At 40.3% G+C, this 25,509-nt stretch overlaps 1 protein-coding gene and 1 long non-coding RNA gene across 26 annotated transcripts in view; one reads left to right on the top strand and one right to left on the bottom strand.

The window, feature by feature from the left end:
- Positions 1 to 25,509, top strand: part of LOC118375284 (neurexin-2-like) — a 411,303-nt gene that overhangs the window by 345,202 nt on the left and 40,592 nt on the right. For all 22 annotated transcript variants that reach the window (XR_008139003.1, XM_052520781.1, XM_052520779.1 and 19 more), the window contains one exon: positions 16,388 to 16,559. Coding sequence is in view for 21 of the 22 variants with exons in the window: in XM_052520781.1 (XP_052376741.1) it covers positions 16,388 to 16,559 (172 nt within the window). In the remaining variant the exon portion in view is untranslated. The remainder of the gene's footprint in view (positions 1 to 16,387; positions 16,560 to 25,509) is intronic.
- Positions 17,200 to 18,313, bottom strand: LOC127930712 (uncharacterized). Of its 4 annotated transcripts, none has more exons than XR_008139006.1 (3): positions 17,971 to 18,313; positions 17,649 to 17,792; positions 17,200 to 17,506 (listed from the first exon to the last, which is right to left on the bottom strand). It is a non-coding gene; the product is annotated as an uncharacterized LOC127930712 (long non-coding RNA). The 4 variants fall into 4 exon arrangements; XR_008139005.1 differs by lacking the exon at positions 17,971 to 18,313 and adding an exon at positions 17,864 to 17,950 and having other exon boundaries at positions 17,578 to 17,792; XR_008139004.1 differs by lacking the exon at positions 17,971 to 18,313 and adding an exon at positions 17,864 to 17,946.

Here is a 25,509-nt window from a genome sequence, read left to right as displayed (position 1 = left end):
ATTTGGGGTTGTACCTGGTGGGTTCATTGATCATTTGTGAGAGATTGAGGGCATCAAGCTTAGATTGTAGCTCTGAAGATAGACGAGGGGCAATCAGCTCACATATGGTGTCCAGGGCACAGCTGGGGGCAGAGGGTGGTCTATAGCAAGCGGCAACGGTGAGAGACTTGTTTCTGGAAAGGTGGATTTATAAAAGTAGAAGCTCAAATTGTTTGGGTACAGACCTGGATAGTAAGACAGAACTCTGCAGGCTATCTCTGCAGTAGATTGCAACACCGCCCCCTTTGGCAGTTCTATCTTGTCAGAAAATGTTATAGTTAGGAATGGAAATTTCAGGGTTTTTGGTGGTCTTCCTGAGCCAGGATTCATACATGGCTAGGACATCCGGGTTGGCTGAGTGTGCTAGGGCAGTGAATAAAACAAACTTAGGGAGGAGGCTTCTAATGTTAACATGCATGAAACCAAGGCTTTTATAGTTACAGAAGTCAACAAATGATAGCGCCTGGGGAATGGGAGTGGAGCTAGGCACTGCCTTCACATCACCAGAGGAACAGAGGAGGAGGAGGATAAGGGTATGGCTAAAGGCTAAAATAACTGGCCGTCTAGTCCGTTCAGAACAGAGAGTAAAAGGAGCATATTTCTGGGCACGGTAGAATATATTCAAGGCATAATGTACAGACAAAGGTATGGTAGGATGTGGATACAGTGAGGGTAAACCTGTACATAGAGTGACGATGAAAGAGATATTGTCCTTAGAAGTATCATTTAAACCAGGTGATGTCACCGTATGTGTGGGAGGTGGAAATAAAGTATTAACTAAGGCGTATTGAGCAGGGCTAGAGCCTCTGCAGTGAAATAAGGCAACAAATACTAACCAAAACAGCAATGGACAAGGAATATTGACGTTAGTGAGAGGCATGTATGGCCAAGTGATCATAGGAGTCCAGTGAGTGGCTTCAGGCAGCTTGTGGGCCGGGGATAGCACGCTAACAGAAGGGCCTTGGAGGGACGTCGCGACGGAAGTTTTAGATTAACTAACTTCAAAGTAATGACTCGGGACGTCGGGTTTGATACGAAAGCTTCTTTTAGTAAGAATACTTGTTCACGTTACATTTAACAACTTTGTTTTGAGACAGGGCCATGCAGGTAAGAAGCTGTCGGAAAGTCAGCCACAATCACAAGCACCTGCACATAATTGGCGCGTTATCTCTCTCATTCCTCTCGCAAAGCATTCTGGAACTTGCAGTCAAAAAGCGTAATTCAATTCAAACCAATACAATTACATATGCAAACAACTGAAATATCTCCAGATACAGTTCAATGAGCCAACTTAAACATTAACTCTTTAATACATTAAAGTTACAACAGGAAGACAGTCTGTTGTGGCCCCCTTGTGCTATTACATCGGCAGACGGATCAGCAGGGCTCCGTGTGGTAAACCAGGCCAATTGGCAGAATATATTTTGTGGCAAAGAATTTGTCAGATGAAAACTTGACAGATAAAGGGGGTATCCTTTCTAAGTTACAGTATTGGGCCCATACAGTTTTTAATAACATCACAAAATTAAAAACAATATTACATTTGTTTTCCATAATTCCCAACGGACCACTTCCCCCATTGTTGTGTTAGAAATATTTTTCTATTATCACTTTTTGGATTTGAGAGTTTTGGGCAAAAGTGTCTATGCACAAAGACATTCCTTTGGTTGATACTAAAGAGCAAGATAGAGAGTCTCCCTCTCTTGTAATTTACGACCAGGTGTGAACGGTCGACCATCTAGCAGCTCCCCATCTCCCCTCTGTGGGAGAGAGAGAGGCCTGGTTACTGTCCCCTCTGACCCATTCTGATCCTCACAGGACAGTCATGACAGTGTCCATAGGGAACTGAATGGGAACTGCCTATGTATTATATTTCTATGGTTGTTTGCGGCTGTCTGTTTGCCTTTTTGGAAAAACGGTTAGGACATCTACTGTCTGCATGACACAAGTAATTTTTCCAACAATTGTTTACAGACAGATTATTTAACTTATAATTCACTGTATCACAATTCCAGTGGGTCAGAAGTTTACATACACTAAGTTGACTGTGCCTTTAAACAGCTTGGAAATTTCCAGAAAATGATGTCATGACTTTCGAAGCTTCTGATAGGCTAATTGACATCAGAGTCAATTGGAGGTGTACCTGTGGATGTATTTAATATAATATATAATAATATAATAAATAATATATGCCATTTAGCAGACGCTTTTATCCAAAGCGACTTACAGTCATGTGTGCATACATTCTACGTATGGGTGGTCCCGGGGATCGAACCCACTACCCTGGCGTTACAAGCGCCATGCTCTACCAACTGAGCTACAGAAGGACCCTACCTACCTTCAAACTCAGTGCCTTTTGATTGACATCATGGGAAAATCAAAAGAAATCAGCCAAGAACTCAGAAAAATTGTAGACCTCCACAAGTCTGGTTCATTCTTGGGAGCAATTTCCAAACGTCTGAAGGTACCACGTTCGCAAGTATAAACACCATGGGACCACGCAGCCGTCATACCGCTCAGGAAGGAGACGTGTTCTGTCTCCTAGAGATGAACGTACTTTGGTGTGAAAAGTGCAAATCAATCTCAGAACAACAGCAAAGGACCTTGTGAAGATGCTGGAGGATACAGTTACATCAGTATCTATATTCACAGTAAAATGAGTCCTATATCGACATAACCTGAAAGGCCACTCAGCAAGGAAGAAGCCACTGCTCCAAAACTGCCATAAAAAAGCCAGACTACGGTTTGCAACTGCACATGGGGACAAAGATCGTACTTTTTGAAGAAATGTCCTCCGGTCTGATGAAACAAAAATAGAATTGTTTGGCCATAATGACCATTATTATATTTGGAGGGAAAAGGGGGATGCTTGCAAGCTGAAGAACACCATCCTAACCATGAAGCACGGGGGTGGCAGCATCATTTTGTGGGGGTGCTTTGCTGCAGGAGGGACTGGTTCACTTCACAAAATAGATGGCCTCATGAGGCAGGAAAATTATGTGGATATATTGAAGCAACATCTCAAGACATCAGTCAGGAAGTTAAAGCTTGGTCCCAAATGGGTCTTCCAAATGGACAATGACCCCAAGCATACTTCCAAAGTTGTGGCAAAATAACTTAAGGCCTACAAACCTGACTCAGTTACACAAGCTCTGTCAGGAGGAATGGGCCAAAATTCACCCAACTTATTGTGGGAAGCTTGTGGAAGGCTACCCGAAACGTTTGACCCAAGTTAAACTATTTAAAGGCAATGCTACCAAATACTAATTGAGTGTATGTAAACTTCTGACCCACTGGGAATGTGATGAAAGAAATAAAAGTTTAAATGTAACATTCTCTCTACTATTATTCTGACATTTCACATTCTTAAAATAAAGTGTTGATCCTAACTGACCTAAGACAGGGAATCTTTACTAAGATTAAATGTCAGGAATTGTGAAAAACTGAGTTTAAATGTATTTGGCTCAGATGTATGTAAACTTCCGACTTCAACTGTATATACTGTATATATATCCTCCTAATATTATACAATATGTGTGTCGCTTCATTGGCCTGGGGTATTGTTTGTTCGAATTCAAGACAAGATTGATCTCAGTTTGTCAGTGTTAGACTAGACACTCCTTTCGATCATTTATGTGATGTTAAAAAAGATTCAGCTAATGTCTTCTATCATGTAAATGCTGTAGAATTTCATGAAATGCATTTTTAAAAGGCCAAATTTGTTCTGGACCCAGTTAACAAATGTTCTCCATGTGTGGAAATTCTAAAAATGCCTCTGCTCAACTGTTGCCTATGCCACATCGCAAATGTTATTATGGTTTTATTATAAAGGGTATTTTTCTTCAACAGTAAATTGAAGAGGGAGTGGGGGAGGGGGCTATGATTTCTATATCCGGCCCTGGTTGTGTTAATGCTGTCCATGGTGCTGGATGGACTAAATGCTGGCTGAGCTGTGAGTGTTGTATCTCTTTGTTTTTTTCTGAGTTGTCAGTTGTTGTATATGGTCAACACAATTTACCTGAAAAGAGGATTAGTGGAACTTCAAACAGGCCTCTCGGCCATGTGCGAGTTCCAAATAAATTTGCTAGTGAGTCAGATTGGTGAATGCAGGGTGCTGTTTCACCACTGAGCCTCCTGTCCATATCTGACTGTTTCTGCTACTATGTCTGTGACTGGTGAGCAGCTGCCAGTGGCAGTGTCCCTCCTCTGGGAAATCAGCTTTTTAGCAGTGTGTTTCCCCAGGACAAATGTGATTAAAAGCAAAGGGGGATCTGTGACAAGGCGGTGCATGGTGTAATAACCACACCTGTTCTTGAAAGATGGGGCTCCTTCCATAAGGGAAGGATTGCTCTTTTATTCTGTTACAACACTTGATTGTCCAGTTATGCTACCTTTATTGAGTGCAGCTTGATTGTGTTATCCTGGAGTGATAGTCGTTGTTGCCTGTTGTTATTCAAGAGATTTGATTTGCGGATCTCCACCATTTTAAATTCTCATCTCTCATTTATGTTTTCCTTGCTTAATTCACATTTTCAAATCCCATTATATTCTTTCTAGCCTCTAAAATTGGTCGAAACTAGACTGCTTATGTTGCTAAGATGCACGTTGCTGAAAGATGAGACACACAACACTACCAAAATAGACCCATTTCCTGATGTTCTATTCAATTGACACTAATTGTATGGCCTGTTTCTGTGCAATTGGACCTTTTAGCTTTTTCTCACCGTCTGCTGCATACTCTCCTAATTGCTCTCTGGAGGGTGGGTCTCTTACCACCCATAACTTTCCATTTTCAACCGCACCACTGAATGGTCCTGTCTTTCTTTACATGCTCCATATGATGCGTTAGCTGTGTATTTGTGTTGGTTTCTAGAAGAGATGGAGACCCACACACTGTTGAAAATGAGGAAAAATACCAAAACTTGGTCTTAAATGAAAAAAAAAGAGAGATGATTTATTGAGTCATCATGATGCCGGGAAAAGCAGATCAATATTGTGGGGGTTTCTGCTATGTTCAACAAGATATATGGATGTAAGTACACCTGTGGTTGCAATCTCTATTTCTGCTCTTCTCCTCTTTTGAATGGAAATTCTATGTTTTAGTTTGTATGCGTTAGCTGGCTTTAGAGTGCACCCTGCATTCCCTTGTGTCCTCAGAGCTCATGAAAATTAAAAACAGAATTTGACAATATATGTACTTTAGTCTTCGCACGTGGAAGGTGGAAATAGCAATGCCTTAACCATGAGCTATTCCTTCTATCACATATCCATATCACCTGTCTCAGCTATCACATATCCATATCACCTGTCTCAGCTATCACATATCCATATCATCTGTCTCAGCTATCACATATCCATATCACCTGTCTCAGCTATCACATATCCATATCACCTGTCTCAGCTATCACATATCCATATCACCTGTCTCAGCTATCACATATCCATATCACCTGTCTCAGCTATCACATATCCATATCACCTGTCTCAGCTATCACATATCCATATCACCCGCCTCGGCTATCACATATCCATGTCCCGTCACAGCTATCACATATCCATATCACCTGTCTCAGCTACCTGTCCATATCACCTGTCTCAGCTATCCCATATCACCTGTCTCAGCTATCACATATCCATATCACCTGTCTCAGCTATCACATATCCATATCACCTGTCTCAGCTATCACATATCCAGCTGTCTCAGCTATCACATACCCATATCACCTGTCTCAGCTATCACATATCCATATCACCTGTCTCAGCTATCACATATCCATATCACCTGTCTCAGCTATCACATATCCATATCACCTGTCTCAGCTATCACATATCCATATCACCTGTCTCAGCTATCACATATCCATATCACCTGTCTCAGCTATCACATATCCATATCACCTGTCTCAGCTATCACATATCCATATCACCTGTCTCAGCTATCACATATCCATATCACCTGTCTCAGCTATCACATATCCATATCACCTGTCTCAGCTATCACATATCCATATCACCTGTCTCAGCTATCACATATCCATATCACCTGTCTCAGCTATCACATATCCATATCACCTGTCTCAGCTATCACATATCCATATCACCTGTCTCAGCTATCACATATCCATATCACCTGTCTCAGCTATCACATATCCATATCACCCGCCTCGGCTATCACATATCCATGTCGCCCGTCACAGCTATCACATATCCATATCACCTGTCTCAGCTATCACCTGTCCATATCACCTGTCTCAGCTATCACATATCCATATCACCTGTCTCAGCTATCACATATCCATATCACCTGTCTCAGCTATCACATATCCATATCACCTGTCTCAGCTATCACATATCCATATCATCTGTCTCAGCTATCACATACCCATATCACCTGTCTCAGCTATCACATATCCATATCACCTGTCTCAGCTATCACATATCCATATCACCTGTCTCAGCTATCACATATCCATATCACCTGTCTCAGCTATCACATATCCATATCACCTGTCTCAGCTATCACATATCCATATCACCTGTCTCAGCTATCACATATCCATATCACCTGCTCAGCTATCACATATCCATATCACCTGTCTCAGCTATCACATATCCATATCACCTGTCTCAGCTATCACATATCCATATCACCTGTCTCAGCTATCACATATCCATATCACCTGTCTCAGCTATCACATATCCATATCACCTGTCTCAGCTATCACATATCCATATCTCACCACATATCCATATCACCCGTCTCAGCTATCACATATCCATATCACCTGTCTCAGCTATCACATATCCATATCACCTGTCTCAGCTATCACATATCCATATCACCTGTCTCAGCTATCACATATCCATATCACCTGTCTCAGCTATCACATATCCATATCACCTGTCTCAGCTATCACATATCCATATCACCTGTCTCAGCTATCACATATCCATATCACCTGTCTCAGCTATCACATATCCATATCACCTGTCTCAGCTATCACATATCCATATCACCTGTCTCAGCTATCACATATCCATATCATCTGTCTCAGCTATCACATATCCATATCACCTGTCTCAGCTATCACATATCCATATCACCTTTCTCAGCTATCACATATCCATATCACCCGCCTCGGCTATCACATATCCATATCGCCCGTCACAGCTATCACATATCCATATCGCCCGTCACAGCTATCACATATCCATATCGCCCGTCTCGCTATCACATATCCATATCGCCCGCCTCGGCTATCACATATCCATATCGCCCGTCACAGCTATCACATATCCATATCGCCCGCCTCGGCTATCACATATCCATATCGCCCGCTATCACATATCCACATCGCCCGCTATCACATATCCATATCGCCCGCCTCGGCTATCACATATCCATGTCGCCCGTCTCGGCTATCACATATCCATATCGCCCGCCTCGGCTATCACATATCCATATCGCCCGTCTCGGCTATCACATATCCATATCGCCCGTCACAGCTATCACATATCCATATCGCCTGCCTCGGCTATCACATATCCACATCGCCCGTCTCAGCTATCACAAATCCATATCGCCCGCCTCGGCTATCACATATCCATGTCGCCCGTCTCGGCTATCACATATCCATGTCGCCGTCTCGGCTATCACATATCCATATCACCCGTCTCAGCATTTCCATATGTGACTCACCACCTGGATTATTTTTTACATTGGATAGAATTAGAGACTCAGAGCTACAAAATGGTATATCATAAACTGCATTTGAGGAAACAATGGGAAAGTAAATCTGCTTGAAAGATGATCAACTTGTAAACTCACTTTTGAGAAAACTGTCTTTCAATGTTTTGGTCCTACTATAGGAGAGCCCTTCTTTGTCTACACCCATTCAGCATTGTTCACACCCATCTCTCACACCCATTGCCCCACCCATCTCTTTTAGGATTGATCTGTGCGTTCTGTACTAACTTGCCAGCTAATTCCAGACTTCTAAGAGAGAGAGAGAGAACAGCTCACTGAACATTACTCGCCCTAGCAGAGCTGGTTAGGTTTTTACAGTATGTTATCCAGAGAGTTGGTGACTGCAACTGCACTGTCAGATTGTCTGTGTTTCGCATTCAGAATGCACACTGGACGCTCTGGCCAATAAGTAGTGTTGTTCCGAAAGCTAGTCAAGGAAATGTGTTTGAAATACGAAGAATAAGATCATACACGTAATGTTAGCTAGCGACCCAGCCTGCTAACGTTAGCTAGCTAACAGTACACTTGAAATGAAACCACTTTCTGTCCAAATTGGAAACGTGTAATATCTGAAAATGTAGTTAGCTCGACTATCTTACCAGTATACATCATGATTGGACGCGTCTCCTGTCCAATGCCATGCATGGCTGCCCTTGGTTTGATGTAATCCAGACTGGTGTTTTCTCCATCTCCTGAGCTATCATACTCGAATTCCACTGATTTCAAAACTCGGTCCTCCAGAAAGTGGAGAGCATACACACAACGTTAGCTAGCTAACAGTACACTTTAACTTGACATTAGGCTTGACATGCAGTTTTACTACACTATACATTATTTTTAAAGCCAAGTTTGATATAATTACCTAGACATACTGACCAGCTCCAATAGATAGACACGTGCTATATGGCAGACCAATCCAAACTCATCTCTCAGCATGTCTAGCCCACTCATTATCTCAGCCAATCATGGCTAGCGGGGAAGGTTCCGCACTTTTTCTGTTGCTAAACCAACTGAGCTTGTAATTTAACAATTTTATTCATATTTACAGATGGCATACAAGTTTGATATTAAGGCACATGGTAGTTCATGTGTTCAAGAAGGTATTTCTGCCAAAAAAACGGGTTTTGATTCCTCAAATATTTTTTCAGTTCAAACAGCTCTCCTGTGAAGTCGAGACCTGCGACATATGCCTAGTTTCCTGAATCGGGTCACATATCACCTGTCACAGCTGTCATATATCCATATCACCTATGTCAGCTATCTCTGTCTTTTATTTATATACACATCTATTTCCTGGTTCAAAGTGCACAGATACAGTCCCTTTAGAGTGGTGAGGAGAAAAGGGATACAGCAGACTATTGTTCTCTAGGAAGGGATACCCTGTTCCCTGCAGTCCAATCACAGAGCAGCCGTGATGTCACGTGTGGTTCTGAAGAGCAGGTTGTAACAGGACAGTGTCTTAGGGGAGCAGAGCCTTGGCAGAGAGGCCCTATGGGGTGGCATCAGACAGTCAGCATGTTTAGAGAGGCTGGCCTCTCCAGCTAATGTCACATAGATCCTTGTCTCACAGTGTTATCTCAGCAGGAACCTTGTAACCAAGTCATTATTCATTCATCGCTCTCCAACTTCTTACTCCTTTATTAATTGGAAAGAATAATAACATTTAGACCACCTGCCTCCCTTTGTATTCCAAAGTATTTGAAATGTTTAGTATTTTGGCTTTTAATGAAACTGTGACTACTCTACTTTATCCTTTGAAACCAGGAGTTGGAACATAAATTATTTTCCAGTCATTTAGTTCTGAGTAGAACCATCTTGATTTGCGTTCCTTTCCACTGTTCCAACCAGTAAAATAAAGTTTGGAAATGGTTAGAACCCCCAAAAAGTTATGGTTTATAGCGTTCCATTCTGTTCCTTTTTAAACTTCTGAAATCAATTTAATTTTGTACATTTAGCTCAACATTAAATTACTTCACCAATCAGTGTCAATAGAACAACTTGGACACACAAGTGTACGGCGAGAGATGCAACTGACATTTTGAGAGTGCAAGAGAGAGTGGTGGAGGAGGCTTGGCTTGAAGCGCTGGGCATCTTGTTATGACTTGCATTATCTGAATTGTGCCCACAGAATTACCCCTACGGAGGAGCAGCTTTTATGAAGAAACTTTAAATGTCTTTGAAATTCTGAGGGTTGGCCTAACGTTGGACCAGAGCGAGCTAGCTTACTTAGCTAACAAGCTTGTGTGTGCAGAGTGGCACCAGAATTTAAATAAAAACATGTCTTACCTTGTTGGAGTTAATAAATCCAATGGGAAATGTTATAACTATAGCATCCTTAACTAGCATTGAAAAAGTTAATCCATTCTTCTCCAATTATATATCGCTCCCTAATTTCTGAATCACGCTTGTAACGTCAGTAGGTCTATGCTTCGAAAAGGGCAGGGACAGGTAGCCTACACATGAGCACTGGCAAAGATTTTTAGCTGGCAGGCACTGGGAGAAGTTTCTGAGGGACAGAGTGAGGGCTTTCCACGGGCACTTTCTTGCATCTTTTCGTGGGACTGGAAAAAATGCCTGGAATGTAAAATACATTCATTAACGGGTTCCCATGCTTTTAAAATAGCGGTTCTGGAACAGCATAGATCACTTTTGTTCCCGGTTCTGATTCTGTTCAGCAAATTGTTTTGTTATTTTCTGGTTTTCGGTTTTGTTCCCTGAACCTGTTCCAAACCCTGTTTGAAACTGGCCCAAATGTTACGACAAGGCCATAGGCCATCTGTACTGTGTGTGCCATGGAGCTGAAGAGTAGATGCATGTGGGTACAGGCAGCTGCACCCAGACAGAGTGGTTCGGTCGGTGGGTCTGTATGTTCCAAACGGTGGGAAGCCAGATGCCTGGGAAATACCCCCACAATGTTCTTGTCACAACAGCAGGGTGGGAGGCTAACAATGGCCTCTCCTGACAGAACCTTTCATACCTTGTTATTACCAAAGCACATGCAGACAGGAGAATCTGAACAAAACTGACCATGAATGACCTAGTCTTAATTCACCAGAACAAGGAAAAATGCTGCCCTAAGTTAGCTGTCAAGCAGGTGTTGTGGAGCATGTTGACTGGGTGGTGCTATTGAGCCAGCAGAGCGAGAGAGAGAGAGAACAGGCATGTTGTATGTGATCAGATGGGCCTGTTCAAATCCTTTCCTGATTTATGACTGTCCTGCCCAGAGAGTAGGGGCTAGCTGGGATGACTTAGGTCCAGAGAGCCCCATGGCTGCTTTATGAATTCTACATGGCATGCCCCAAGGGGAATGAGAATTTAACCGTGGGTGAGACTGCAAAATAGCAATGCTGTGCACAGGGCATTGTCAAAGAGGGAATAAGAAAAGGTGACTTTCAAGCGCCTCAATAAACCAAATAAGACAATGTTGCTAGGGGGGGGTTCAACATTCTGCTAATCCACCCAAATCCTGTCTGATGTTTACGGCTCTTTTTGGTACATGCTTACTGTACTATTCCAGGGAAATATTACTGCTGAAATATCTCTTATGTCTCAGCATGGTTGTTTCTATAATGTTTATTTTAATTGTACCTTTATTTAATTAAGCAGGGAGTCACCATTGAGACCAGGGTCTCTTTTCATGTAGAATGACTTGTTTAAAACCAAAGCTACTTAAATGGTTTTGAGTTATCATATATTAATTTCCAATATGCATGCAGACCTTCATTTAGGATTTGACCCAATTGTCAGGTATTAGTTTACGCTGTATCCTGTACATATGACATATTAAGCTTGGTTTTGACTTGTACTGGAACTCCATTTCCTGTCCATCTCAAGACGTTTTCTGAGTCTTCACTGTGGCAATTATAATATTGTATGATGTATATGGTATGTGAGTGCATTTGCATGTGAGGGTTGCTGGGAAGACTTACATCTAAGAGGTTTATCTCTCTGTTCACTCATCTGAATGTGATTATCCAGCTGTCAGGAGGGAGGAGCAGTTGTGTCCCCGGCAAGCTGCAGCCCTCAGCTCCTGAGGCCATGGGAAACTCACGTCACTGCAATATTCACAATGACCACAATTTGAAGAGACCACAGGCCTTTTCTTTGCCTTGCAGCAGCCCACCAATGTGCTGGGACTGGTAGGAAGGCACTGTACCTCCAGATTAGACCAGAGAGTTCCCCTGGCTGTTGGAAATGCATCAGGAGGCTGGGTTCATATCCTTCCGCTCCTCCTTTCTAAGAACATGGCATGGTCCAGTCTACAGTACTTTGATGGGATGGGGGTGTGGAGTGCAGTGTGCAACATGATGCTCACATCACCTATGTGATCAACCAGCTTGATTCTGTCTTATGTAGCAACATATAAAATTGTGTTTTTTTTACATTGGACTCAGAGCTAGAAATGGTATATCACACACTACAGTTGAGGAACAATGGGAAAGTAATTCTGCTTTGAAAGTTGACAAACTTGTAACCTCACTTTTGAGAAAATGGCCTTTGCATGTTTTGGTAAACCTACTGGAGAGCTCTTCTTTGTCTACACCTATTCTGCATCGTTCACATCCTCTTAAGCCTTAGCCCCACCCATTCAGCATCGTTCCCACCCTCTTAAGCCTTAGCCCCACCCATCTCTTTAAGGATTCACATGAGGCCATGTACTAAACAACCAAAGATTTCAAGACTAAATGCCGGTTTATACTACGTCTATCGACAGTTGTCGCAGTGACATCATGAACATTCTATTGTCGTCCGACATCAAACTTGTTGTTGTCGTTAAGAAAAAGTTTAAACACAAAAACTACAGGCTGGATGATATCAGCAGCCTGGTGATGCAAAATAGCATAACTGGTGTATTTTAACACTGTTTAAAAATGAATATATTATATGTCAATCTAGCAAACCAGGCAACTAAAAGCAACTTTGTAAACAATGTTTAGGGTCGTTTCTAGATTGTTAGCTAAATAGCTAATGTTAAGTTCGCTGGATAGCCAGTTCAAATAATGACCATATCATATAGCTGACAAGATCTTCACTTTAACTAATTTGTCTTATTTATTACAAGAAAATAAATTCACAACAAGATAATTATTTACAAGTAAATGGCGAACCAATTACAGAAGTTGTGAGTCTGACGAAATAAAAGCAGGACATTCTACCAGAAAATGTTAGAACTTGGACACTGTCTCGTTGGCCTAACGTTATATCCTAATTTGACTTTGGTGTAGGTCATGTTCTTCACATTACCGTCTCTGGTAAAAATATACTATATCAAATAAAATCAAAGTTGATTTGTCACATGCACAGGATACAGAAATGTGTAATGAAACGGTTACTTGCAGAGAGTATTTTGTTTAGACATGTAACTAGCTAGCTAAACAATGAGCCATAACTCCCAACTCATAACCTTACTATCCTGCATGAATCTACAGGTAGCTAACCATCCATGTTCAATGTTAGCTAGCTATCTATCATTAGGCTATAACTAGAAAAGCAAATGGCTCTGAGATACGAATAATATTACTACACAGATCATACACGTAACGTTAGCTAGCGATCCAACCAGCTAATGTTAACTAGCTAGCTAACAGTACACTTTAACTTGAAATGAAAATAACTTTCTGACAAAATTAGAAACGTATAATATCTGAAAATGTAGCTAGCTGGACTATCTTACCCATATATATGGATGGACGCTTCTCCCTCTCTGTCACGGATGCCCTGGTTGCCCTTAGTTTGAAGATGTAATCCAGAGACAGGTATTTATTACAACAGCCTTCTGTGTGTTCTCTTTTCAACTCCATCTGCATATTTGCAATCAAATGGCAGAATTTTCTCCATCTCCTTAGTAATCATACTCTAATTCAACTGATTTCAAAACTCGGTCCTCCAGAAGGTGGAGAACAACACTTTTTCAGTTCCACTACGTGATATATTTCAAAAAAGCAGCGTTAGAAAGGATTACCTACACATACTGAGTAGTTCATGTTATAGACAGAAGCTACATGGCAGCATCTCTCAGCATGTCCAACCCATCCATTATATCAGCCAATCATGGCTAGAGGGAAGGTTCCTGTCCTTTTCCGTGGCTAAACCAACTAGGCTCGTAATTTAACAGTTGTATTCATATTTACAGATGGCATACACGTTTGTGTCAAACACATTTTGATACAAATAAAAAGTTCATGTTCAAATGCCTCTCCTGTGAAGTAGTGATTCTCAACATAAGCCTAGTTTCCTGAAACAAGTCACATATTAAGACGTAGTCCCTCCTACGCTCACACAAACACACTAAAGACAGGAACACGCTAACATTGCTATGATCCTCTAAATGTACCACCCACACACTGCTGGAGGGGGGGGGGTCACTGTCAGGGACAGAGGTGTGGGCGAAGGAAACGGTTTCTACAGTGAGACTCTGACTGTCAATCAACCGTAGTGGGGGTTTCTGCTGAACAGAACAAGATCCAGGGCTCTCCTCCTTGGGTGGTTACGTGAGCACATATCGACAGCTCAACATGTCCCCTTTGCTGTTATTCTTAGCTGTGTTCCATGTTCCCCAGACACAATGATAAATAACACGGTGCCTACACTTTAAATAGTTGCAAAGTTGCATTCCCCCCCGCCACACCTGACATGTGAACTAAAGTGTGCTGGGGGCAGGCTGAACACACAGGTGTTAGCAACAGCATGGCACATTAGAGGAACAGAACGCAGGTAGTGGTGAGGGGACAGTAGCGCACACTGAGCAGCTGGGCCAGTGACCGTGGCCATGGCCTAAGAGTGGGAGACACCCTGAGCCTGTGCTTTACACACAGCGTACAGGGGCATGCCTTTGACTGGTACAGGCAAGCTATTTTGAGGCGCCGCAGGGGTGAACCGGAGGGCAGTAAATAATCGAGAAGAACATGTCCTCTCCTTTCTGCCCTCCCATGCAGCCTATACACATCCCACAGGCAGCCGGAGGAAGTAACTCTGATCTGTGTTGGAGGTTCCAGCTGTGAGAGAAGATGCCGTGAGAGGGATGGGTCAGGTCAGCCCCAGCCCTAGCCTCCAGCCCCCACCATCCAGCCCAGGTCTCTGCTGCACAAGGGGAAATGTCACCCTGAATCTCCATGAAAAGAACTGATGGGGTCATTGAACATCACACAAAGGGGATCTTTCCGCATGAGAAATGTATGGTGCTCAGGAGGGGCTCTTCTTGTCAGGCAACACTGGGCTTTGGTTCCTTTCCCCAACTGCTCTGTGGGTTCAGGAAGAATCACAGTGCTTAATGTGAGGAATGCAGACTGAGGAGCTTGCTCTTGACCCCTAACTGAACTGCTATCTCCAGGGAAATCTCCATTAAACTGTTGGGGGTTACCAAGGGGAGAAGGCAGAGGAGCAGGAGGACGCGGGGTGGTATGGGTGGTGGCTGTGGTGGGGTCACCCAAAGGTTCTGTCAGTTCACAACACTGATGTGATGGAGTGGCACTGGTTGGGATTGATTTTACCTTTATAACACTTTGTGAAAATCCCATACATTGTTAATTAAAAAGAAAAGTAATCAAATAACTAGACAATATTTTAACTAGATAACAGATAACTGATAACAGGTAACCATTATCACACTACAGGTTATTACATGGTATCATCCTCGAGCTGTTATCTGATTTCTCCTGAGACTCAGACTGAAGTGGTTGAGGTGAGATGACCAATATTCTCTCATCATCGGTCACTGACACCTCTTGGCAGTTTCCCCCCTGTCAGATGTCTATACTGATGGATCAACCCCTTATCATGCCTGATGGTTTCTGATCTGCTCATCAAATGGTCACGTGGGATCAATTCCCAAGTCATGGAGACAAGATAACACTTTCCATATTACTGACAGTACCAACTGACCGTTGAGTGAATCTCTGAAAGCCTTCCATTTTAGTATCATGTTTAAGAAGTGGACATTTCAAGCATGGAACATTTTTATGTTGTGAGTAGCATGATGTGAGAGGCATCTTACAGACTGGGCTGGGATCATGTTGAAGCTGTCAGACAGATGATCTAGTCTTTAGTGCTCTCACACTGCCACATTAGGACTTTGACCATAGAATTAAGAATTACAATAGGATCTCTATGACTGTGACCTTGTGGTCTGATCACAGGGTCTTCAGACCTGCCCCGCCCGGTCGTCGCAGAGTGCCCACACACAAAGTGTTTTGCTCCCCAGCCCAGTTTCCTAGCAGCGCCACCCAGAGGCAACCAGAGGAAGTAACTCTGACCTGTGATGGAGGTTCTAGCTGTGAGAGACGATTCAGTGAAGGGAATGTGTCAGGTCAGGTAGAAGAGAAACAGCAAGGTCAAGTCAACAGTGATCCATCCAGGCAGGTGGTGAATGGAAACCGATGGAGGCGTACTAGTCCAACATACTGCCTATGTCACGGAGGATAACTCTGACCTGCTCAACCAAGGGTACTTCCACCCCTGCAGCACTGTAACAATACAAACTATGGCAATGTCTTACTCACCAGTGGTATAGCAGCTGCTACTATTGTCAAAGCATTGTTAGATTTGTGAATATCTCACTTGTCCTTTCCCTTCAGACACCCTTTCTGTTTCTTCCATCCCCAGGAACAAGGAAAGATCGATGTGATCTTCAACGTGGGGACAGATGACATCACCATTGGCGAGCCGGCTGTCATAGTTAGCGATGGCAAGTACCATGTTGTGCGCTTCACACGCAGCGGTGGCAACGCCACCCTCCAGGTGGACAACCAACCTGTCATCGAACGCTACCCGCCAGGTAAGGCATGGGGAAGGACTCTTTGAAAAGGAGATGATGGGTGGGGGTGGGAGTGGCAGTTCCAGATATGTACTGTATATATTAAGAGAATGGGGGGGGGTAACTAAATTGATCCAGGCTGCCAGGCTGTATTTTGAAAACACAGACATGGAGGAATGTGCATGGTGATTCCAATTCCAGGCTCTAGCAAACAGACATGAAATATCACATAAATTCAAGGACAGTTGTTGAATGCGCTTGGCAAGCAAGAAATTTGCCTTTTGCCATAGAGTAAATGGGGGGGGGGGGGTTTCAACACGCTCCAGGGTTCTGTTTTGATATGTGCCATTTCACTATTTTGATGTATTCAGAGTACTTAATGGAGTCGCCACATGGAGTGCCCAGATAACTATTGCATAAACAATCTAATAACAATCTGAAAAGGACACATTTTCCTGAAGCTGCCTTGATGGATTTGAATTCTTCACAGTAATTGTAGCAGCCAGGCAGAGTGGAGCTGAGAATGGGATCTTCACACAGCCTCAGAGCAATGAAGGACCCCTCAGCAAAATCTCAGCTCTCATTTCACCCCCCGCCCCCCGCCCCCCGCCTGTAAAAAATGTGCTTTTATATGAGAGCACTGTGGATGTGTGTGTGGCTTGAAAGGATGGAGAAAGGAGCTCACATTCTGTCATCTGTTCCCCGTCCCCAAGAACCTCACATTCTGTCGTCTGTTCCCCGTCCCCAAGAACCTCACATTCTGTCGTCTGTTCCCCGTCCCCAAGAACCTCACATTCTGTCGTCTGTTCCCCGTCCCCAAGAACCTCACATTCTGTCGTCTGTTCCCCGTCCCCAAGAACCTCACATTCTGTCGTCTGTTCCCCGTCCCCAAGAACCTCACATTCTGTCGTCTGTTCCCCGTCCCCAAGAACCTCACATTCTGTCGTCTGTTCCCCGTCCCCAAGAACCTCACATTCTGACGTCTGTTCCCCGTCCCCAAGCCCTCACATTCTGTCGTCTGTTCCCCGTCCCCAAGAACCTCACATTCTGTCGTCTGTTCCCCGTCCCCAAGCCCTCACATTCTGTCGTCTGTTCCCCGTCCCCAAGAACCTCACATTCTGTCGTCTGTTCCCCGTCCCCAAGAACCTCACATTCTGTCGTCTGTTCCCCGTCCCCAAGAACCTCACATTCTGTCGTCTGTTCCCCGTCCCCAAGAACCTCACATTCTGTCGTCTGTTCCCCGTCCCCAAGAACCTCACATTGTGTCGTCTGTTCCCCGTCCCCAAGCCCTCACATTCTGTCGTCTGTTCCCCGTCCCCAAGAACCTCACATTCTGTCGTCTGTTCCCCGTCCCCAAGAACCTCACATTCTGTCGTCTGTTCCCCGTCCCCAAGCCCTCACATTCTGTCGTCTGTTCCCCGTCCCCAAGAACCTCACATTCTGTCGTCTGTTCCCCGTCCCCAAGAACCTCACATTCTGTCGTCTTGATCCCCATCCCCAAGCCCTCACATTCTGTCGTCTGTTCCCCGTCCCCAAGCCCTCACATTCTGTCGTCTGTTCCCCGTCCCTAAGCCCTCACATTCTGTCGTCTGTTCCCCGTCCCTAAGCCCTCACATTCTGCTTCTCCATGCTTTAGCTAACAAATCAGCTCTAAACAATATCCACATTGCATCCTTATGATTCATTGTTATGAGCCAGAACATGTAACTCATTTCTAATAATCTGTTTCTTTCCAAATTAAATTGACCAAGCTAACAATAAAGGATTATCTCAAATGTGTCATTTTATTTTCTTGATTGTTAGTTCATGATGGAAATTCCCCTGTTCTCTACCTACTTAGATATAGATTCTACTTTCCCCTCTTCTCTACATATTTAGATATAGATTCTACTTTCCCCTCTTCTCTAACTACTTAGATATAGATTCTACTTCCCCCTCTTCACTAACTACTAAGTATAGATTCTACTTTCACCTCTTCTCTACCTTCTTAGATATAGATTCTACTTTCCCCTCTTCTCTAACTACTTAGATATAGATTCTACTTTCACCTCTTCACTAACTACTTAGATATAGATTCTACTTCCCCCTCTTCACTAACTACTAAGTATATATTCTACTTTCACCTCTTCTATACCTTCTTAGATATAGATTCTACTTTCCCCTCTTCTCTAAGTACTTAAATATAGATTCTACTTTCACCTCTTCTCTACCTACTTAGATATAGATTCTACTTTACCTCTTCTCTATCGACTTAGATATAGATTCTACTTTCCCCTCTTCTCTAACTACTTAGATATAGATTCTACTTTCCCCTCTTCTCTAACTACTTAGATATAGATTCTACTTTCCCCTCTTCTCTACATATTTAGATATAGATTCTACTTTACCTCTCCTCTATCGACTTAGATATAGATTCTACTTCCCCTCTTCTGTAACTACTTAGATATAGATTCTACTTTCACCTCTTCTCTACCTACTTAGATATAGATTCTACTTTACCTCTTCTCTAACTACTTAGATATATATTCTACTTTCCCCTCTTCTCTACATATTTAGATATATATTCTACTTTCCCCTCTTCTCTACATATTTAGATATAGATTCTACTTTCCCCTCTTCTCTAACTACTTAGATATAGATTCTACTTTCCCCTCTTCTCTAACTACTTATATATAGATTCTACATTCCCCTCTTCTCTACATATTTAGATATAGATTCTACTTTCACCTCTTCTCTAACTACTTAGATATAGATTCTACTTTCCCCTCTTCTCTAACTACTAAGTATAGATTCTACTTTCACCTCTTCTCTAACTACTTAGATATAGATTCTACTTTCACCTCTTCTCTAACTACTTAGATATAGATTCTAATTTACCTCTCCTCTATCGACTTAGATATAGATTCTACTTCCCCTCTTCTCTAACTACTTAGATATATATTCTACTTTCCCCTCTTCTCTACATATTTAGATATAGATTCTACTTTCCCCTCTTCTCTAACTACTTAGATATAGATTCTACTTTCCCCTCTTCTCTAACTACTTAGATACAGATTCCACTTTCAAAACTTCTCTAACTACTTAGATATAGATTCTACTTTCCCCTCTTCTCTAACTACTTAGATATAGATTCTACTTTCCCCTCTTCTCTAACTACTTAGATATAGATTCTACATTCCCCTCTTCTCTACATATTTAGATATAGATTCTACTTTCCCCTCTTCTCTAACTACTTAGATATAGATTCTACTTTCCCCTCTTCTCTAACTACTAAGTATAGATTCTACTTTCACCTCTTCTCTAACTACTTAGATATAGATTCTACTTTCCCCTCTTCTCTACATATTTAGATATAGATTCTACTTTCCCCTCTTCTCTAACTACTTAGATATAGATTCTACTTTCCCCTCTTCTCTAACTACTTAGATATAGATTCTACATTCCCCTCTTCTCTACATATTTAGATATAGATTCTACTTTCCCCTCTTCTCTAACTACTTAGATATAGATTCTACTTTCCCCTCTTCTCTAACTACTAAGTATAGATTCTACTTTCACCTCTTCTCTAACTACTTAGATATAGATTCTACTTTCCCCTCTTCTCTAACTACTTAGATATAGATTCTACTTTCCCCTCTTCTCTAACTACTAAGTATAGATTCTACTTTCACCTCTTCTCTAACTACTTAGATATAGATTCTACTTTCACCTCTTCTCTAACTACTAAGTATAGATTCTACTTTCACCTCTTCTCTAACTACTTAGATATAGATTCTACTTTCACCTCTTCTCTAACTACTTAGATATAGATTCTACTTTCACCTCTTCTCTAACTACTTAGATATAGATTCTACTTTCCCCTTTTCTCTAACTACTTAAATACAGATTCTACTTTCACCTCTTCTCTAACTACTTAGATATAGATTCTACTTTCCCCTCTTCTCTACATATTTAGATATAGTTTCTACTTTCACCTCTTCTCTAACTACTTAGATATAGATTCTACTTTCCCCTCTTCTCTAACTACTAAGTATAGATTCTACTTTCACCTCTTCTCTAACTACTTAGATATAGATTCTACATTCCCCTCTTCTCTACATATTTAGATATAGATTCTACTTTCCCCTCTTCTCTAACTACTTAGATATAGATTCTACTTTCCCCTCTTCTCTAACTACTTAGATATAGATTCTACTTTCACCTCTTCTCTACATATTTAGATATAGATTCTACTTTCCCCTCTTCTCTAACTACTTAGATATAGAATCTACTTTCCCCTCTTCTCTACATATTTAGATATAGATTCTACATTCCCTCTTCTCTACATATTTAGATATAGATTCTACATTCCCTCTTCTCTACATATTTAGATATAGATTCTACTTTCCCCTCTTCTCTAACTACTTAGATATAGATTCTACTTTCCCCTCTTCTCTAACTACTAAGTATAGATTCTACTTTCACCTCTTCTCTAACTACTTAGATATAGATTCTACTTTCACCTCTTCTCTACATATTTAGATATAGATTCTACTTTCCCCTCTTCTCTAACTACTTAGATATAGAATCTACTTTCCCCTCTTCTCTACATATTTAGATATAGATTCTACATTCCCTCTTCTCTACATATTTAGATATAGATTCTACTTTCACCTCTTCTCTAACTACTTAGATATAGATTCTACTTTCCCCTCTTCTCAACATATTTAGATATAGATTCTACTTTCCCCTCTTCTCTAACTACTTAGATATAGAATCTACTTTCCCCTCTTCTCTACATATTTAGATATAGATTCTACATTCCCTCTTCTCTACATATTTAGATACAGATTCTACTTTCACCTCTTCTCTAACTACTTAGATATAGATTCTACTTTCACCTCTTCTCTAACTACTTAGATATAGATTCTAATTTCACCTCTTCTCTAACTACTTAGATACAGATTCTACTTTCAAAACTTCTCTAACTACTTAGATATAGATTCTAATTTCCCCTCTTCTCTAACTACTAAGTATAGATTCTACTTTCCCCTCTTCTCTACATATTTAGATATAGATTCTACTTTCACCTCTTCTCTAACTACTTAGATATAGATTCTACTTTCCCCTCTTCTCTACATATTTAGATATAGATTCTGCTTTCACCTCTTCTCTAACTACTTAGATATAGAATCTACTTTCCCTCTTCTCTACATATTTAGATATATATTCTACTTTCACCTCTTCTCTAACTACTTAGATATAGAATCTACTTTCCCCTCTTCTCTACATATTTAGATATAGATTCTACTTTCCCCTCTTCTCTACATATTTAGATATAGATTCTACTTTCACCTCTTCTCTAACTACTTAGATATAGATTCTACTTTCCCCTCTTCTCTACATATTTAGATATAGATTCTACTTTCACCTCTTCTCTAACTACTTAGATATAGATTCTACTTTCACCTCCTCTCTAACTACTTAGATATAGATTCTACTTTCCCCTCTTCTCTAACTACTTATATATAGATTCTACATTCCCCTCTTCTCTACATATTTAGATATAGATTCTACTTTCACCTCTTCTCTAACTACTTAGATATAGATTCTACTTTCCCCTCTTCTCTACATATTTAGATATAGATTCTACTTTCACCTCTTCTCTAACTACTTATATATAGATTCTACATTCCCCTCTTCTCTACATATTTAGATATAGATTCTACTTTTCCCTCTTCTCTAACTACTTATATATAGATTCTACATTCCCCTCTTCTCTACATATTTAGATATAGATTCTACTTTCACCTCTTCTCTAACTACTTAGATATAGATTCTACTTTCCCCTCTTCTCTACATATTTAGATATAGATTCTACTTTCACCTCTTCTCTAACTACTTAGATATAGATTCTACTTTCACCTCTTCTCTAACTACTTAGATATAGATTCTACTTTCCCCTCTTCTCTAACTACTTATATATAGATTCTACATTCCCCTCTTCTCTACATATTTAGATATAGATTCTACTTTCACCTCTTCTCTAACTACTTAGATATATATTCTACTTTCACCTCTTCTCTAACTACTTAGATATAGATTCTAATTTACCTCTCCTCTATCGACTTAGATATAGATTCTACTTCCCCTCTTCTCTAACTACTTAGATATATATTCTACTTTCCCCTCTTCTCTACATATTTAGATATAGATTCTACTTTCCCTCTTCTCTAACTACTTAGATACAGATTCTACTTTCAAAACTTCTCTAACTACTTAGATATAGATTCTAATTTCCCCTCTTCTCTAACTACTAAGTATAGATTCTACTTTCCCCTCTTCTCTACATATTTAGATATAGATTCTACTTTCACCTCTTCTCTAACTACTTAGATATAGATTCTACTTTCCCCTCTTCTCTACATATTTAGATATAGATTCTGCTTTCACCTCTTCTCTAACTACTTAGATATAGAATCTACTTTCCCCTCTTCTCTACATATTTAGATATAGATTCTACTTTCACCTCTTCTCTAACTACTTAGATATAGAATCTACTTTCCCCTCTTCTCTACATATTTAGATATAGATTCTACTTTCCCCTCTTCTCTACATATTTAGATATAGATTCTACTTTCACCTCTTCTCTAACTACTTAGATATAGATTCTACTTTCCCCTCTTCTCTACATATTTAGATATAGATTCTACTTTCACCTCTTCTCTAACTACTTAGATATAGATTCTACTTTCACCTCTTCTCTAACTACTTAGATATAGATTCTACTTTCCCCTCTTCTCTAACTACTTATATATAGATTCTACATTCCCCTCTTCTCTACATATTTAGATATAGATTCTACTTTCACCTCTTCTCTAACTACTTAGATATAGATTCTACTTTCCCCTCTTCTCTACATATTTAGATATAGATTCTACTTTCACCTCTTCTCTAACTACTTATATATAGATTCTACATTCCCCTCTTCTCTACATATTTAGATATAGATTCTACTTTCCCCTCTTCTCTAACTACTTATATATAGATTCTACATTCCCCTCTTCTCTACATATTTAGATATAGATTCTACTTTCACCTCTTCTCTAACTACTTAGATATAGATTCTACTTTCCCCTCTTCTCTACATATTTAGATATAGATTCTACTTTCACCTCTTCTCTAACTACTTAGATATAGATTCTACTTTCACCTCTTCTCTAACTACTTAGATATAGATTCTACTTTCCCCTCTTCTCTAACTACTTATATATAGATTCTACATTCCCCTCTTCTCTACATATTTAGATATAGATTCTACTTTCACCTCTTCTCTAACTACTTAGATATAGATTCTACTTTCACCTCTTCTCTAACTACTTAGATATAGATTCTAATTTACCTCTCCTCTATCGACTTAGATATAGATTCTACTTCCCCTCTTCTCTAACTACTTAGATATATATTCTACTTTCCCCTCTTCTCTACATATTTAGATATAGATTCTACTTTCCCCTCTTCTCTAACTACTTAGATATAGATTCTACTTTCCCCTCTTCTCTAACTACTTAGATACAGATTCCACTTTCAAAACTTCTCTAACTACTTAGATATAGATTCTACTTTCCCCTCTTCTCTAACTACTTAGATATAGATTCTACTTTCCCCTCTTCTCTAACTACTTAGATATAGATTCTACATTCCCCTCTTCTCTACATATTTAGATATAGATTCTACTTTCCCCTCTTCTCTAACTACTTAGATATAGATTCTACTTTCCCCTCTTCTCTAACTACTAAGTATAGATTCTACTTTCACCTCTTCTCTAACTACTTAGATATAGATTCTACTTTCCCCTCTTCTCTACATATTTAGATATAGATTCTACTTTCCCCTCTTCTCTAACTACTTAGATATAGATTCTACTTTCCCCTCTTCTCTAACTACTTAGATATAGATTCTACATTCCCCTCTTCTCTACATATTTAGATATAGATTCTACTTTCCCCTCTTCTCTAACTACTAAGTATAGATTCTACTTTCACCTCTTCTCTAACTACTTAGATATAGATTCTACTTTCACCTCTTCTCTAACTACTTAGATATAGATTCTACTTTCCCCTTTTCTCTAACTACTTAAATACAGATTCTACTTTCACCTCTTCTCTAACTACTTAGATATAGATTCTACTTTCCCCTCTTCTCTACATATTTAGATATAGTTTCTACTTTCACCTCTTCTCTAACTACTTAGATATAGATTCTACTTTCACCTCTTCTCTACATATTTAGATATATATTCTACTTTCCCCTCTTCTCTACATATTTAGATATAGATTCTACTTTCACCTCTTCTCTAACTACTTAGATATAGATTCTACTTTCCCCTTTTCTCTAACTACTTAGATATAGATTCTACTTTCACCTCTTCTCTAACTACTTAGATATAGATTCTACTTTCCCCTCTTCTCTAACTACTTAGATATATATTCTACTTTCCCCTCTTCTCTACATATTTAGATATAGATTCTACTTTACCTCTCCTCTATCGACTTAGATATAGATTCTACTTCCCCTCTTCTGTAACTACTTAGATATAGATTCTACTTTCCCCTCTTCTCTACATATTTAGATATATATTCTGCTTTCACCTCTTCTCTAACTACTTAGATATATATTCTACTTTCCCCTCTTCTCTACATATTTAGATATAGATTCTACTTTCCCCTCTTCTCTAACTACTTAGATATAGATTCTACTTTCCCCTCTTCTCTAACTACTTAGATATAGATTCTACTTTCACCTCTTCTCTAACTACTAAGTATAGATTCTACTTTCCCCTCTTCTCTAACTACTTAGATATAGATTCTACTTTCCCCTCTTCTCTAACTACTAAGTATAGATTCTACTTTCACCTCTTCTCTAACTAACTACATTTAGATATAGATTCTACTTATTCCCATTCCCCTCTTCTCTACATATTTAGATATAG

This window comes from Oncorhynchus keta, chromosome 6 (genome assembly GCF_023373465.1).
Source record: "Oncorhynchus keta strain PuntledgeMale-10-30-2019 chromosome 6, Oket_V2, whole genome shotgun sequence".
NCBI classification, from domain to species: Eukaryota; Metazoa; Chordata; class Actinopteri; order Salmoniformes; family Salmonidae; genus Oncorhynchus; species Oncorhynchus keta.
Note: the sequence above shows the minus strand (reverse complement) of the source record. Positions and strands in the feature narration are given on the sequence as shown.